The sequence below is a fragment of the Sphaeramia orbicularis genome, chromosome 4, assembly GCF_902148855.1.
Source record: "Sphaeramia orbicularis chromosome 4, fSphaOr1.1, whole genome shotgun sequence".
NCBI classification, from domain to species: domain Eukaryota; kingdom Metazoa; phylum Chordata; class Actinopteri; order Kurtiformes; family Apogonidae; genus Sphaeramia; species Sphaeramia orbicularis.
The window spans coordinates 36,754,171-36,771,072 of NC_043960.1; the positions used below are offsets into that span (position 1 = coordinate 36,754,171).

The following is a 16,902-nucleotide window of genomic DNA, read 5'->3' on the forward strand; positions in this document are numbered from 1 at the left end:
GTGAGGCAAGCAGAGAATTAATACACACCTGTTTGAACTACCTTGTGTTACAATCAAGTGGGAAATTATAAACCTGTGACCCATGACATCCCTTTGTGGTCAAGCCCTCCTCCACAATTGGTTTGCAGGCGTGAAGCAGCGGGATTGGATACGGTTTGGTCAGTGAAATTATAACGATATTGGTTTCTTGTCTTACTTTGACAAAAAAGTTAGGCTTCTTCTTGCCCCAAGTGCCAGTAAGAAATGAACTTTGAGTCTCGCTGCCTTTACCGTCCTCCTTAGAGTGTGTCTAGAAACATATATTTCACTTTAGCTGAGATAATTCTGCATGTGTATACATATACCCGAAAGTAGGTGAGACAGGTAAGATGGATGGCCCTTTTCCTTTATCACGGCAGATATTCTGAAATCATGTCAAAGCCGGACGAGCAATTGTACATTTAAACATATTAATGACAACGCTGATACTTCAGTTAGTTACACTAAAACATCAGTGTTTACACAGCGCAAGAGGAAGAACAACGAAACAGACGAATAATTAACAGACACATGTGGAAAGGCCAGATGAAACACATTCCTTTCAGTCTTTAACTTTCATTTTCCTTTACTTATGACACTTGAAGGTTCATTTAAATAAAGAATTTCTCTTAAACACATTGAGAAGGTTTTAACTATATATCAAACCACAATTTACCATCCTCTTTTCCAACATAGATATGTTAATATCAATTTGGTTTTCACACTGAAAACTTGCTGTATTCTTCAGACATAGACTGTGGAATTAGTTTGTGGGCAGTGAGACAAATTTGGGACATAGAGGGTGCACTAAGGACACAGTACAGCAGGAAGGACAAGGTGACTTTAGTGATTGTGACAATAAAAGTAAATTCTGGAGTAAAGGGTGACATGAAAAAATGTTGTTTTTTTATTGGAACTTGTTTGATGAGAAACTAGCCAGACAATGGCCTTATCTCTATAACTCAATGTGGGCCACTGAGATGCCAGAGATGAAAACAAATGATAAGTTAGAGCTTCATTTGACAAGAACATGCTAACTTTAGAATAAAAATGTCACAGCTGGCATAGAAATGCAGGGGACTGACAGTGTTTACATTACTGCAGTTTAGAGCAGCACAATTAGAATCCAGTCCTGAGTTTCATATGTTTACATGTTAAATAAATGATAAATTGATTGACTCAGAGCAGTCAAGGGAAATGTATCCAACAAGGGATGCAAACAGAAAATATGCTCATCTTTTACCATCTAGATCTAAACACTTTAAGGTATTCACAAAGTCACCTACCAAATTTCTTTCACAGACATTAGTGCATCTGTTTGTCAGTTGTGCTGCTCACACACAGATAAACATAAGCAAAAACAATATCATGCTTCACTGTGCAGGGTGAAAATTAACCGCATTCGCCATGTTACAAAATCATCTTAGGTATTTGTGTTACAGCTGTCTTACCTTCTTTATGTCCTCAATACATTTAATGATGTAACTGCGTTTCACTGTCTCCTTGACAGCATAAGCATCGCTCAAGATCCCCAAGTGCTCCTCTAATGCCTGTTGAACTAGACTGGTAGGCAAGGTGGGAAGATGTGCCAACTCCCAGAGCACCTCTAGCACCTGAACAGACAGGTTCATTATTATGAAACCATATATATAACAGAATTATATTTGGAATAACTATATTATTTTTGACAAGGACAGACCTTTCCTGTTGTAGTTTCAGAGCGAGCCTCTCTGCCAATCCTACCAATCAAACTAAGCAGCTTCTGTCTCACCCTGTCACTCTCAATCTCCCAGCTCTGAATAACATGAAAACATAATCATTACGGCAACACATAGATATAAATATTTTTGTCTTTGGAATAATTTAATTTGAACACTGAGGAAGCACAGGTGAAATCAACAGAGACAGCACTGACCTTCTGTATAAGCACAAAGAGGTGGGTGAGCTGATCAAAACTGAACTTTACAGCAGCAGCAGCGATGATAGTGTGAATGTTTTCAATCACAGTTGACGACTGGCCTGCCTGAAATACCAACACAAGAATCCGGTAAACAGGAGGCCACTTTTACACTTACACAGAAACCTATGGCTCCAAACAAATACATACCACATCAAGTCTGTCAGCACATCTAAGCTACAAGTTTAGTTTATGGTGTTTTCATAGTCTGTCACTTCTGCTCAATAACGATTCACAATAACACAATGTATGCTACATTATGATGTGTCTACTGGGGCTTACCTGTATTCTCCAGATCTTGGAGAGTTCATCCAGTGAGAGTTTACTTCCAAGCAGCTCAATGATTCCCTTAATTCTCTCACAGTACTGAGCCTGGTCGATGTTACCTTGAATAGAGAACGATTTAATGACTGGAGGTAAGTACCTTTGTCAACAGACTGACATGCTCCACTGATTTTTTTTATCTTGCTACAAATTAATGTAAATGATTAAAGCCATGCTGCCAGTCTGTGTTACACATGGTTTGTAAAAAATCACTTTGAGCTTGTGTGTTTTCTTACCTTCCAGTGCTATTGACAGGACTGAGTTCTCAACTAGCCAGTCCAGGAGTTTATCTGTGTCAATGGCATTTTTCACTGTCTTAGACACAGTACTCTCCTCTATAAGTTTTGTTACCTGAAAGACAAAAAAGAACCAAAAACAATTTAAAATTAGACCCCAAACTGATTAAAACACCCAGAAAGTTGAAATGAAAAGTAAAATAGCTGACCTCTTTTAGGGAGTTCATCTTGGTGGAGAAGTGGGGAGTTTTGAGCATGCGCAGTAGTGTGTCCAGTCGTAGGTCATCCACTACAGTAACCAACTCTCTTTGGAACCTCATACATAATAGTTTGATGGCTGACAGAAGGTCTGGGATGCTTACAAGACGCTAAAAGACAAATTGAGGACAAGAGGAACATGTTACGTTATAATCACATTGTTAAAACTGTTGGCACTAGATAATCAACCCTAAAAAACTTAGTAAAAGTTTCTGTAAGAGGAGGGTGAGTGCAATTTCTCCTACAAATACAAAGTAAAACAACTACCTTATCTTTCAGGTCTTTTTCTTCCAGGTTCTGCACATAGGTGATCATCTTATGGATAACTGGATCAAGCATTGGCTAGGAAAAACAATGTGATAGTTTAATTTCTGTGAGACTATGGGTCACTGCAGCAGCAAACAGTAAAAGATAGAGTAAATAAAAATAAAATAAAAATCTGAATAGAACGTCGGCATCATGTAGACATGCAACTACTAGTTTATATACTAAAACAGGTATTCAACATGAGAAGATATACAGACTAACAGAAAAAATATATTGTACATATATAACATAAGGGACAGCAGTTATAGTAATAGTTACAAGGAAAGGACACACTAATAATCAGATAATGCTTAGTACATCACCATTTCATGTTCGTATATGTGTGAGCAGATAAGAACGCTCACCTGGACAAGGCTGGAGTTGAGGTATTCTGCACAAACTCCAAGAGGTTGAACCAGTGCTGATACACACTGCACAGACAGAAGGAAAGAGACAAAATAGTACAGTCACCACACAAGCAAAAACAACATTACCTCATCATTATCAACTGTTTTATGACTAAGTGAGAAAACATACATTTAATTTTCTCAGCCCTTTTTTTTACGGGAGTTATAATTTAATCAAATTTTCATAGTTGGGAGGATTACACATCCTCATGGGTGTCACTTTTTGAAAAAGACTCACACAATGTTCTAACATCTCCCACACACTGATGCATTTAAACTTTAGGTCAAACAGGGCTTAAACTGACACTGTGATTTCAGAAACTATCTTTATGCTTAGTTAGGTCACCTCTGTCAGTATTCCAGGTTATTATTTCTGAAGAAGATTCTTAACAAGATGTTTACATGGCTAATGTAAATGAGCATACTAGAATAACTACCTATTGTGTTTCTCTGCATCACATTGGTATTGTTTCACAGTTCTCCAGCTGGAAAAGACTTGTTCACCATGGAAAGCTTCCCTCTTTCATCCCTTTAACCACTTTCTTGAAAAGATTAGCACTGCAATATTTCTCTATATCCTTGTCTTGATGTTTAAAAGTAAGTGTGAGCACACTTTTTTCAATCACACATCTCTACCTGAACATGCAAATTCCTGGCTCATAGTTTTGAACACTCTACATACATGTCCAGATTGCTCTTATAACCAGAAAAATCTTCACACTCCACATGGCAAAATCCAGGCTATCCAACCTGAATATGGTGTTTAATATGAACTTTCAGATCATATTTTCAGGAGTGAAATAATGGTGGAATACTAGTGTACATGTAGACAATGTTACGCTGCTAAAGTGTAAGGGAGTGCTAACAGATGTGAATTAGTTTCCACTATCAGAGCCCAGCTGTCATTTTTCATTCAGTGCTAAATCACATGTTAATGAATGGTTTACGTGTTCCTGTCTTTTCCCCCCTTCTATCTGTGATCTCGAAGCTCTCTCCATGCAGCTCCCATCTCCTCTACCTTCCTCTTCTATTCACTCAGTGAATCCCCTCTCTGCACTTGACTTCCTGTTCAAAGCAGACAAATGAATGAGTCACCCCTGGGAATGAGCATAGCAGGGAGTACTCCTCCCATTATCGTTTCTCCTTTCACTTTCAGTCTCTTTTTCTGTGTATGTATGTTTGGGAGCTGAAAGCTAACGCACTCTAAGCTCCCTTTGCCACCGACAAGCGCAACAGTAGTCTGCAACCACTCTCTGCTCTATTAATATGCTAATGGTTAGTGAAAGTGTGTGTCCACGTGTGTGCTTGCACACTGAATCAATGGCTACGCACTGCTGTGGTTCCGGCCAGGTTCCCAGAAGGAAGCATCAGTACAAGGATGCCTCAGAACATGTAACACAACAGGGCATTTCAACCATCACACAGTGAGAGGGGATGAGAGAGTGTGTCTGTGTGTATGTGAGAATCACTACGAAGGGAAGAGAGAGACATTCACCAGCCTGCAGCTGAGAGCAGAGGGGGTAAACATGATGACCTTTTGCCTGTATACGCTGTCAACAGTACATCTCTCTCATGAGCAGGAACTATTTTAGTCACTCTTAATACTGTGATGGTACTGTATGACAGACCATTTGTAAAAAGATGAAAGTCAAGAAGGTTTCTCTTACCGCAATCTCAATTTCCTCTGTGTTGAGCTTTGCCTGAATGGCAGTGAATCCTCCCAACTCTCCAAACTTAACAAAAAATAATAGAGGATAGAAGACATTATCATCACTGACTTAACGATGTATGTATTTATTATTTGATATGAAAGGTGACTGCCCAGTACTCACTCGATTCACCAAGTCAACCAGCCAACCATGAGGCTCCTGAAAAAGAAAATTATGTTTTCAGTAGGTTTATTGAGTAAAAGTGCAAAATTATAGGAAACAAACAGTAACCTGCACATACTCAATACATTCTCTAACAGCTGTTGTGTGTCAAACACACATGTGGTCCTAAGCCCCTGTGGATCAGTTACACAACACTGGAGATAGGAAACCTGTTTGTCTGCCCCAAAACATGACAAGGAATCATAAACAAAGACTAAAAAGGAAGTGTGTATGTAAATAATGGCACAACTTCACATAGTTGCAAAAGAATCTGGATAAACTGTCTCATAAACAACAGCATTTAAGGACAAATGGGACACCCCTTACTTTCTGATAGGTGTTGCTAGGAGAGACGGCAAACATGTTGGCCTCTTCTCCAAATACTTCAGCCCAGTTCCTCTGACAGGCCTTCATTCGATTCTTGAAATGGTATTCGTTGTCAGGGTTGAAGGCCTGAAACCAACAAAACATGTAAAGCAAAAAGCAACTCTTGATGACTTTGTCTATGTCTGATTTCAAATGCATAGGTAAAACAAGAACTGTTTAGATGGATGCAGTAATATGGACAAAATGATCCATACCATGGTCAGGACTGCCATCAAATTTACAGGTACAGGATCCTGCTTGACTCTCTCCGCAACAAGTTCTACCAGCAACATCAACATGTTGTAGATTCCCTCATGAATCTCAGTGCCCCATTTGTGCACTGCACTGCTGGTCAGCAACTAGCAACCAAAAATGAGAAAGGGATGAGCAAAGTGACTGAAAATACTACTACTACTATTGTACAAAGCAGGTCAGGCTAATTCCAGACCTTTTTAAAGGCCTCTGGCATGCACCGATCGATGAATCGTTTGCAGTTCTCATCAGCATCAGCAAGACCTGTCAGGACAACAAAAAGTTGGATTAAAAAATTTTGTCCCATACATGAAGTTGACTAATAATTTGCTATGACAAATAAGATACAGATTGAGCCAAATAACGTGTCTAAAATAACATGTGGGAAAAAACAAGTGATCCAAACAAAACACACCACCCACACAATAACGCAGATGGAGATTTATATTCGCACAGACTGTTGGGGAAAAAAAAGATTTCCATCCCACATAAATTCAGTCTTACCATGCCGCGCAAGACAGGTGGACGCAATGAGACATTTCCCCAGGGATTCTTCTCTCTTGTAAGGTATTGACCAGTGATCAGTAAAAACTCTGCTCTCCAGCTCATACAGGTTGGTGGTGGGGAACTCCATGCTGCCTCCAGAACAGTTTCCATTCTCATCATTGTTTCTCTGTAACACACATGAAAATATTGCAAACATATTGCAAACTCATGAGGTGAGCTATTATTCCTAAAACTATTTTATAATGATACAGCAGCTGTTTGTGTTCAATTGTTGGGAGCTAGGATAGCACACATTGCCTCTGGCAGTGATAAAGTCAGACAGGACGATGCTTGATTCATTTCTCCCTCTGGGAGAAGCATAGCAGTCGTTTGGAAAATGTGACCTTTTCTCCATGTCCTTCATTTATGCATCTTCTTGTCCTCTGTCATCTTCCAAAGCAGCTTTAAAAAGAAATCCAGACAGATGCTTGTTTTCCAGTTTTGCACTGAGCACTTAAGCATTAAGCGTTGTGACATGTAAGACAGCGTGTGAATATCACAAACACTCTGCCACAACATGGCATGCTGTCTTGTTAACCAAACACCAAACATTTAAAGCACAATAAGGCCTTCTATTGTGAATATATAACTGTAAATATAAATTCACTTACAAATAAGCTCTCTATTCATGATTCAAAATGCTGCATAGTCTGTTGCTTTAAGAAAACAAAATAGTAGCCAGTACTTGTACATTCTAGTAGAATCCATTGTAAAAAAAAAAAAAAAAAAAAAAAAAAGGATTAGTGAATTATTTACATCATAAATGCCTTCACATATTCATGAAGATTTAGAATATTAATGATTAAACTGCAGAACTTCAACCCCTTAAATGTGGCTGCCTGGTGGAAAGTTTTAATGACAAATCTTTACTGAAAACAACTAATGATTCATGTTTAAAACTGAGGCTTCCTTTGCTTAACCCGAGGATTCAACTCTCACTACGTTATAAACGTTCCAAACTATTACCAATCATTCCCCCCCCCATTTTGGCTCTGGGCAGCACAATATGAATATTAATAAGAGAAGATTTAGTTAGGTCAACTCTTACACTTTTGAATACATCTCCACATATTAGCATACATAATTACTGATGTTCAGTGCATGTTTTCCTGTGCAGCATACTGATAAATATTGGATATAAATTGATGGACTGGGCATTAAGAAGAGAACGGGAAGGGGTACAGGAAGGAGAAAGTAACAGAGAGGCATCATATTTCATCCCTTCCCTTTCTAGGAAAATTTCACATGACACAAAGATGGATGAAAGGAAATAGATGGAGAAACAAGCCAACACTGATCTTATAAAGAACAAAGTTGAAATATTATGTAAAAAGAGAAATAATTGCCTGCAAGATTATGAGAAGGGAACTGAGTCATCAAATCCCTAAAGAGCTGACTTTGATTTCAACAAAAAGGTAAAAAAGAAAAACTTCCATTCCCAAAATGAACAGCAAATATTAGAACAGACAACCTGAAAGGCTGCAAGACTCTGCACTTCATATCATAGTAGGTATCTGTAAGGAAAAAGTTCAGTTCTCTAGGGCACAGTAGGTGGCTGAACAGGACGATGAAGTAACTTAGCCCCGCTCTGTTACTATGCACCCCACAACCCTCCAGGGACCCCTGGCTAAAGCTGCAATGTGTTTGTGTGTGCCAGGGAGACTGCAGGGCTATATTTAGGAGGAAAACATTGGGCCAACAACCTATGACATGCGTAAGCACAAATACAGCAGACAGAAAAAGAGTGAAATTAAACCTTTTCAACCTTGTGCATTTATATAGATTTCTTAGAAGTTTTATGACTGAAATGTATGTCATGGAAAACATTGATTCATTTTACGGCACATTTTCTATGCAAATTCTGAAAACAGGTCTAAGATAATACATCATCCCTCCAGGTGGTCCTCAATGGATTAATTAACAACTTAAACCATTATTAATGTGGGCATGTAAGAAATAAGATTTTAACAGCTCTTAAACACATCTAATGACTTGAGAGAGGGGGACATGACAGAGAGTGTAACATTACTATAATTAACATATTTATATAGAAAGGTTTATTATTTATAGTGACATGACATGCTAGTATGTGCTACTTACTGCATATGCTGAATGCCAACTGTTGTTTACACTGTGCCTACTCTAAACAGCTGGGATCAGAGTGACTATGGTGATGAAAGAGACCAGGAAAGGGAGTTCCAATAAAAATAAAAATAAAAAATAAAAAAAAATTAGCAATGTGCACTGGGAGTTTCTTTGCATCTATTCCCCCGTCCAGTAATCACAGCAACAAAAATAACCATCAGGATATAATAAGAATGGAAGATGAATGAAATGTCTATGCAACATCTAACATTAATTGTTATAAACGTGGCTCTGTTGGTAGCAAACATGGATCATGAGGATCTAAAAATGCAAGAAGGTTAATGTCAAGTTGCTTAAACAAAGTAAACTTTGTAGAGTGCATCAAGTTATTTCAAAGTGTCTGTGAAAGATATCTGACTGTCTTATGTAAATAGCTTCCCCTTAGTGGCTTAGAAACAGACATAAAGTCAACTTGGATGAAGTGGCCTATATCTTTCTATCAACTATCATTTTGCTGCAGGGAACCTGTGATTGCCCAATAAACATCATATAAGATGAGCTTTACATTCTCTATAGGAGTTATCTAGCATTTGCATAAATCTATCACTATTGCAGCATTTGAGATTTAGGTTATCAAGAAGATCATAATAGCCATACTAGTAAAAGGAATTGCGAAATCTCTTCCAGTCCAGTTCGAGTGGACTGCAGACCCAGCAGGGGACTGGGGCGGTTGACGCTGTCAGCCTACCGACCTGCTAACGTTAGCTAACATATGCAAACTACACTGAATACATTCAACCATCTATCCGCATGCAAACTAAAGTAACTGTGACCCAGTCCCACCTGTCTAGTTAAAAGCCGTGGTGGCAGGCTGTAAAGTACAGTGTGTGAGCTGTAACTGGTGCTCCAGCTGACTGGCGCCTTTAACTCGCAACTAACGCTAACATCAGCTAACCACCTCATAGCTGGGTTAGCTAGGAAGTTTAAGAATTGTCATTAACCTTTCTGATTCAGAGTGAAGTTTCTTGGCTGTACACTAATGTTAGCCGATAGCTCTCCAGTCACACTGAGCCAGGAGAATAGTGTTTATACGTAACAAGAGGGTATTTCACTCCTTTCTCTGACAGCTCACGTTGGGCTCGGAGCTCCTAGCATAGCAGCAGCTAAGTGCAGCTAGTTAAATGGGCGAGCCCCAAGTTACAATTAGCCGTGTTCTCCTCCCGTGCTGCTTTAAGTGATGCTTACTGATATGCATGTGACTCTTACCTCGCTGTCCACTACATCGTGGTATGCAGGTGGGGGATCAAATCCTCCAGTCCCAGTGCGCCCACTATTTTCCCCGTCTCCACTCGAGCCCAAGCTAGGGGCAGGCCCACTCTCCATCGGCTCATATCCATACCCGAGTCCGGGGCTTTCGTTTGTCAGAAGCGCCACTGCCTCGTTGATGTCGTTCTTTGCAAGACGGAGCGCTTTTCTTATCACGTCGGGATCCGGGAAACCCATGCAGAGGAGCGTCGTTATGTGCTGCTCCTCTTCGGTCTCCATGATGGGGTGTCTCCGTATTTCAGACTAATAGTAACGGGATGTTCGGCACAGCCCTGTAGCAGTGCACGCCGCCATGTTTACAGTCCGCTGCTGCTAGCCTGCCTGTCACGATCTGACTTCCCCACAACAGCGCCGACACCGGTCTAATGTCGAATTTCGTGAATCTACTAAGCACTGCATGCCCCTCACGGGAGCGCGCAATGTCTCCACACTAGCAGTAGTATACAGGTATATCTATAATAGGTACAATAAAGGAATAATAGTTAAGTCAATAGTTTAACAGAAAATAAACTAAAATAAAATAAAATAAAATAAAAACTTAAATGGAAATACGGCTGCAGCTATACACTCTATTTTTTTTTAAATTTTTCATAATTTGAGAATTAAAAAAAAAAAGTTTCACCGCTCTTTTTGTATTTATAAGATTTTCTCCAGGTAAATTTATACTTCTTCCTACTCCTTGTCGACCATGCAAAATTCAGACTTGTATGTGCTTGGAGATAGATTCTGTCCATTTGAATGTTTTATTTTGTTTTTATTTGATTTTGTTTTTTTGTTTTGTTGCATGTTCGAAATAAATAAATGAATCAAATGAAATCAGGTCTGAAGTCTGAATCTAACTCATCGCATGCAAACAAGGAATGCATAATTTTAGCCGAGGTGAGTGAGTGTTGCCTCCAAATCCACAACTTTGGGCCATAATCTCATGTGATTGTATGACTGTTATGATGGAAATATTGGAAAATTGGCCTGTGTGACAGTATAGGAGTTAGGGGGGTGAATGTGTGTTCCATTTTAATTTATCTTCATATTAAAGATAAGATAAGACAAGACAAGATAAGCCTTTATTAATCCCACAAGGGGAAATTCCAGGTTTACAGCTGCACAGCACAAAAGCACACAAGAGCAGAAGAAGTGCAGAATAAAAAAAAAGACAAATCAAGAAAGCAACATATACTATTTACAACTGTGCACAAACTATTATCATAAATGTTTGTTGGACAATGTATGACACTAGAGTATAGTATACTGTATAGATGTTGTTACCTAAAATAATTTTGAAAGATGTTTCTAGCGTTCTAGGTATGCATTATATGGGTTTACATTAATTTGGATGGTATTTTATACAGAAATGCGGTCTAGCCTTCAGATTACAGTAGTAATGAAATTCGAAATTAAAAAAAAAAAAAAAAAAAAAAAAAAAAATATATATATATATATATATATATATATATATATATATATATATATATATATATATATGTGTGTGTGTGTGTGTGTGTATGTGTGTGTGTGTGTGTGTGTGTATAGTGTGAAAGTATAATAAACATATCAGCTGAGATCTGACTAATGAAATTCAGTATTTCACCACAGAAAAAGGAAATAATCAAATGGAAATTTCAGTAGTTTTAAGACTGTATAGTCTCTTATACTGTCAATAAAAATCTTTTATTTTCTCAGTTTTCATATTTCTAATCTAAATTTCACCCTGACACTAGGGCGTGGCAGTGCGCGCGAGTACGGTTGGTGGATCTCGTGGCGGGTAGGCATCACGTGGGTTCATGTGGGCTCATGTGACATGGTTAAAGCAAAACAGGAACAAAATGGCTGCAACTGGAGACGACGCTGCTGCCATGGATAGCATCTCCAGGGCACCAACAACTCATTCAGCAGCCTTAAACCCTGCCGGAACCTCCAGTGGACAGGGAGAATGTCCGGTGGATGCAACTGAAGCTGCTGCATGTGCACCTAAAAGGCCTCACACTAACAGTAAAGGATTTTTTTGGTAGCTTCCGTAGCTTGCTAATGCTAAAATTAGCATGTAACAGATTGTTTTTGCTTTGATGTGGGGGTCATATTGCAGATACACCAACATTGTCAATCTCTCCTCCTCCTCTGTTTTTGCATTATGATCATTGAGGTTTGACTTAATTGTTTGATCGTGTTGCAAACTGACTTCTGATTTACGTGCATGTTATTTATCACATTGTCTGAACTATACCTAATGTTATCATTTAGAAATTGGCTATAACAGTATTTCTAATGTTCAGGTGATGGCGGTGTGGAGACAGCAGAGGAGGCTGTGGAGCCTGCAGAGCCTGATATCAATGAGTTGTGTACTGATATGTTTGAAAAAATGGCCATCTTCCTGCAAGGAGAACTAACAGGTATGTTAATGCTAAGTACTGCTGATGTCTTTTAATTTTTGTCCTTGAAATTGCCCCTTTTCATCAATTCTATTTATTCATCTGTCTCATCTATTTCTTATTTTCTCATGAAGAGATTGAACAGGTACTTGATTAATTGATAAACACAAAATGAAGCAGCAACATCAAAATCAGTAAATATCAAAACTTTTGTACATTGGAGGGAATCTTCATCCAGGGCTCCTCCTTGAAACACATTGTGTCTTATATTTTACTGTTTTTCAATGCTTCAGTTTGTGCCTTTTCTGTATGAGTTTAGGTCATATTACGATGCTTGAGTAAAGCAGGGATTTGGAGCCAAACTTATAAGAAGACATTGTGAATAGCTATAATATCTACACTTACAAAGTACTGACAAAAAAACTGTTTCATTTTAGAAATAAATCACAGCAATAATCACATTTGCTATGTGAAGTGGTAGCTCACATTTTTCAACAATTCATAATAGAGTGCCACTGAAAAATACCAGTTCCTAAAAATGTACCCTTTGAGTTACTGATCAGGAACTGGTAGATGGAAAAATATAGTGAGAAAGAGTTCTATTGTTTCTCTTTCTGTGTATTCAAAAACATATGTCTCTCTCTGTTGTGGAATGATTTTATAACTACTGAAGCTGACTGGTCACCAATAATTGATTATGACCTTCTGAAAGCCTGTGTGTTGGATAATTATGTTTGAGACAAAGTATTTGATCGTGGTATGAATTCATGTGAGCTTATAATTCATATTTTAATAAAAGACTGAAAAAATAAGATCTACCCTAACCAGAAACATTGTTTTTGTGTTGTTGATTGAATGTTTATTCAGAAAAAGAGGATTTTGAATGTTTCCTTAGGCTTCAGAGCCAGTTTTGCTATTTTCTGATGTTACAGATCAACAGATTAGTCAGTGAAATAATAATAAAAAATAACTGTAAATTGCAGCTAGGTTATAACAAATATTCTTACTATTTTGTAACTTTTTAGGTACTTGCGAGGATTATCGTCTTTTGGAGAACATGAACAAGCTAACCAGCCTGAAATATATGGAAATGAAGGACATCAGTATCAACATCAGCCGTAACCTGCAGGATCTTAATAACAAGTGTAAGACATATTTCAGCCCAACAGTTATACTGGCACTTGAAAATCATCCTATTGTATATATTTTTTTGCTTTTCTAGTTTGAGTTTGTCGTAAACAGTTCGTTGGTTTATCTGTTTGCTTAGATGCCAGCCTGCAGCCTTACTTGGACCAAATAAATCAGATTGAAGAACAAGTGTCTGCACTTGAACAAGCTGCTTACAAACTGGATGCATACTCCAAGAAACTCGGTAAGAAACTCAGTGTGCAGTGTGTACATGCATTAAATTCAGCAATATATGTTAAAAGGGAATAATTGATTGATTTAATTGATTGTCATTGTTTGCATTGTTAAGATAAATTAACAATGTACTTGCTTAGTGTGTTGAATGGCATTTTTTCTGTGTCATTGAGGGCATAACTACAGGATTATAATTGTATCTATCTCTGGGTATTTGTGCTGTAGGCTAATAATAGTACATTCACCACTATTGGCTCACTTAGCAATTGTTCAGTGTTCCACCAGCAGATGGCACTGTGATATCACAGATCAGTCCTTACTACCAGCTCATGTTGTATCTGGCAAGAGGGGTGTACTATACAATACTGTCTTTCCTTCTCTTTACAGAGGCCAGATTCAAAAAACTGGAGAAACGATGAGGAGAGGAAGGGCAGACTGAAAGTTATGGTGCCTTTTCACCTTCTTTCACCCTGCCTTGCTTTCTTCTCTCTCTGCCAGCGGAGCCAGGAGCTGCAGGGAGGATGTGAACTGAGACTGAAACAACAAACAGTCAGAGCCACTTTGACACCTAGAAACAGCCGGGAAGGAAGCAGTTGAAGGCAAATGAATTAGTGCTGCAGTGCTTGACTTAGATTTCACTTCAGTATCACTGTTTTTGACAGCAGTCTTGTCATTTGGGCATATAAGAGAATACTGTGTGTGTCTAAAGCCTTTTGTAGATAAACCTCCAGTCCCTTGTTACCAGCATGATGGTGGTTAAGTCATAAAAACAGCGCTACTAACCTGTTTAACAAAAATTTGCAGCACATACAGTAGATAATTAACAAAAAGCATGCCTGTAGCTGTGTGTTTTAATCATGTCTCATCCCTCGTTCCCTTTCACTCTAACAGATTAAAACTGACCTCCCAAGAGTCAGAGTAATAACAACCTGACGTTTGTTTGTTGCACATCTGTCAGGGCTGTGTGAACTGCACTATGTAGCGCTGTTAGAATATGTAGTGTGTGCGCGTGTGTATTCACTTTTACAATAAGTGAGATTACTGGCTGCAGTTTGAAACAAATATGAGATTTGATATGGATCAATTATTGTCTCATGTCTTCTAGGAAAAAAACTTTTTAAATAAACTGATTATTTACATGACATTAGTTATTGTTTTCAATTTTATGTGTTTTTAAGAATTTGGAGCTTTGATTTTTAGTTTAGTTTTCGGGGTATATAAGGAACGTTAAGGAACTGACTACTTTTAGTTTAGCTTTTTTTAATATTAATGTTACTTAAAGTTTTTCAGGTATTATGATGAAAGCCTTTTTTATAGAGGCTGGTGGAAGATAAAAGAATACATGACATAAATTAGAATTTACGAATATGTTGCTCATGAAAGGTCCCATATTGTAAAGAGCCATAAACATATGGAAACAAAAATATGCTCATTTTATATGCAATTGTATTTTGTTTTAGTTTGTGCTGTTCATTAGAGTTTTTGTGTTTTTTAAAACTTTTGAAAGTGTTTGTATCATTGAATGAAATACTATTTCCACCAGTAGTCATTGTTTCCATTAATTCAGTGACCCTGGTTTATGTGTCTCTATTAGAACAAGCTGCCTACACATCTTAGGCTGACTTCCTGACAGCAGATGGCAGAGCTGCACTTTGATGTGGGTTTGATGCATACTAAATGTATCAAATATTATATACCTCTGGAAAAAGTGATGGGCTGCAGGCGGGGGTTTGAGTTACAGCCTTCCTAAGAAAAAAATAACAAAACAAAAAACCCCTGCAAGAGACAGACCAATAGATGGAAATGGATGACAACATGGTTGACAATTCATAGGAAAGGTTGAATGTCTGACTAAAGATGTGTGTGATGCTCTCTGCCTCCTTTGTTTCCTCCTCTACATTAGCTGTCTCAGAACACAACCCAGAGCTCTTTTGGCCGTAAGCAACAGATTATCTAAACTGATAGGACCCCCTCCATGGCTCCCTCCTGTTGGGTTTGTGTGTGTTGGGTCATGCACAACGTATGTGTGTGTGTATGTTTGTGTAAGACCTAATCTAAAACAGGTCTCTGTCATTAGTCCAGTTGAGGCCCTGGCGCAGAGGGAGCTCATTATTCATACTGTAACATTATTTACTGTTGCACTGTGATCCTTCCATCTTCCCCTTTCACTGCCTCTTTCCAGGGCCTTGGGGCATAAATTCAACTCCCCTCCCATAGGCTCTCAAATCGGGATTATTAAATAATTTTGAGCTGTTTTTAAAAAGCTAAATGCGAGTGCCAGGGGAAGTCAAGCGCAGAGTAGAAGGTAACATACTAATCATAGGTAAACCTTTTTTGTATTATTCAGTGTTTGGGAAGTACCACAAATCTGGACCATACTATACCATTACATAGTTTGGGTGTGGAAAATGATTGTGTTTTGGACTGTGTTTATATACATGGTTTTCAACAAAGTCATTAAAAACAATACCATACATATAGGAACTTGTATATTGTGCAGTTTCTCAAGAAAATTATTTTTATTCTGTTTTTTTATGAGGTATTGCCTGCAAAGAAGAGAAAGCACTGAGACATAATAAATACACCAAGCATCTTTTAGTCACTTCTATGGCTATTAGGTTGTAGAGGAATGGCTGTCACTGAAGCTGTGTGCTCCAAATTTCCACTTGAGCCCTAATAAGGAGCGTGTTCCCATGCGCCACTGTGTGTGCATGTAGAGAATCAACCCTGAAGCATCATTCATCAGGCACGCTAACAGTGGGAACAAGTGAGGGAATGTAATGATTTCATGGTTTTGATAATTGAAAATCTGTTTCCCACTAAGTGGTATTATTTGGTTGTGTACAGTATGTGTATGACGTGTGGGGTGTGTCTGTTTCATGCAGTGTAGGTTGGTATGCATGAAATATAATGGAGTATGTGATGCAAGTAAACATCAATAATTGCTTATAGACATGGAAAATTACCTTTCAGAGAAGTATATTGGAAAAAGTTACACTCAAAGTAGAGTTTGTTCCTGTGTTAGCAGTTAATGTTAAGTGGGTCAAACTAAAGTATTCCAGTACATACAGTATGATTTTTACAGCATACCAGTACCGCCTGGTTTATCACTTTTTGCCCTCTTCTTGCTGTTCACCGTCAGCAATGATTGAATTGACCAACTACACTGTTGCACTTATTGACCCACAATTGTAAGCTCATGGGTCAGTACGAAAACACACT

The 16,902-nt window shown here is 38.3% G+C and overlaps 2 protein-coding genes across 5 annotated transcripts in view; one reads left to right on the forward strand and one right to left on the reverse strand.

Moving 5' to 3' along the window:
- usp24 (ubiquitin specific peptidase 24) overlaps positions 1–10,300 on the reverse strand; it is a 37,022-nt gene extending 26,722 nt beyond the window's left edge. For 3 of the 4 annotated variants that reach the window (XM_030132011.1, XM_030132012.1, XM_030132010.1), the window contains exons 1-16: positions 9,893–10,300; positions 6,500–6,668; positions 6,192–6,259; positions 5,959–6,102; positions 5,705–5,830; positions 5,339–5,374; positions 5,174–5,239; positions 3,465–3,530; positions 3,061–3,135; positions 2,745–2,903; positions 2,536–2,650; positions 2,258–2,361; positions 1,934–2,041; positions 1,718–1,813; positions 1,470–1,631; positions 197–289 (exon numbers count right to left, since the gene is read on the reverse strand). In XM_030132011.1, the coding sequence (XP_029987871.1) occupies positions 197–289; positions 1,470–1,631; positions 1,718–1,813; positions 1,934–2,041; positions 2,258–2,361; positions 2,536–2,650; positions 2,745–2,903; positions 3,061–3,135; positions 3,465–3,530; positions 5,174–5,239; positions 5,339–5,374; positions 5,705–5,830; positions 5,959–6,102; positions 6,192–6,259; positions 6,500–6,668; positions 9,893–10,171 (1,866 nt within the window). In that variant the 5' untranslated portion in view covers positions 10,172–10,300. The remainder of the gene's footprint in view (positions 1–196; positions 290–1,469; positions 1,632–1,717; positions 1,814–1,933; positions 2,042–2,257; positions 2,362–2,535; positions 2,651–2,744; positions 2,904–3,060; positions 3,136–3,464; positions 3,531–5,173; positions 5,240–5,338; positions 5,375–5,704; positions 5,831–5,958; positions 6,103–6,191; positions 6,260–6,499; positions 6,669–9,892) is intronic. The other variant, XM_030132013.1, reaches the window with a different exon arrangement.
- A 1,471-nt stretch (positions 10,301–11,771) lies between these two features.
- On the forward strand, positions 11,772–16,273 carry bloc1s2 (biogenesis of lysosomal organelles complex-1, subunit 2). Its single transcript, XM_030132900.1, has 5 exons — positions 11,772–11,941; positions 12,223–12,339; positions 13,344–13,463; positions 13,586–13,690; positions 14,068–16,273. The coding sequence occupies exons 1-5, from the start codon at positions 11,776–11,778 to the stop codon at positions 14,097–14,099; spliced, it is 540 nt and encodes a 179-aa protein (XP_029988760.1). The 5' UTR covers positions 11,772–11,775; the 3' UTR covers positions 14,100–16,273.
- Positions 16,274–16,902: the final 629 nt, after the last annotated feature.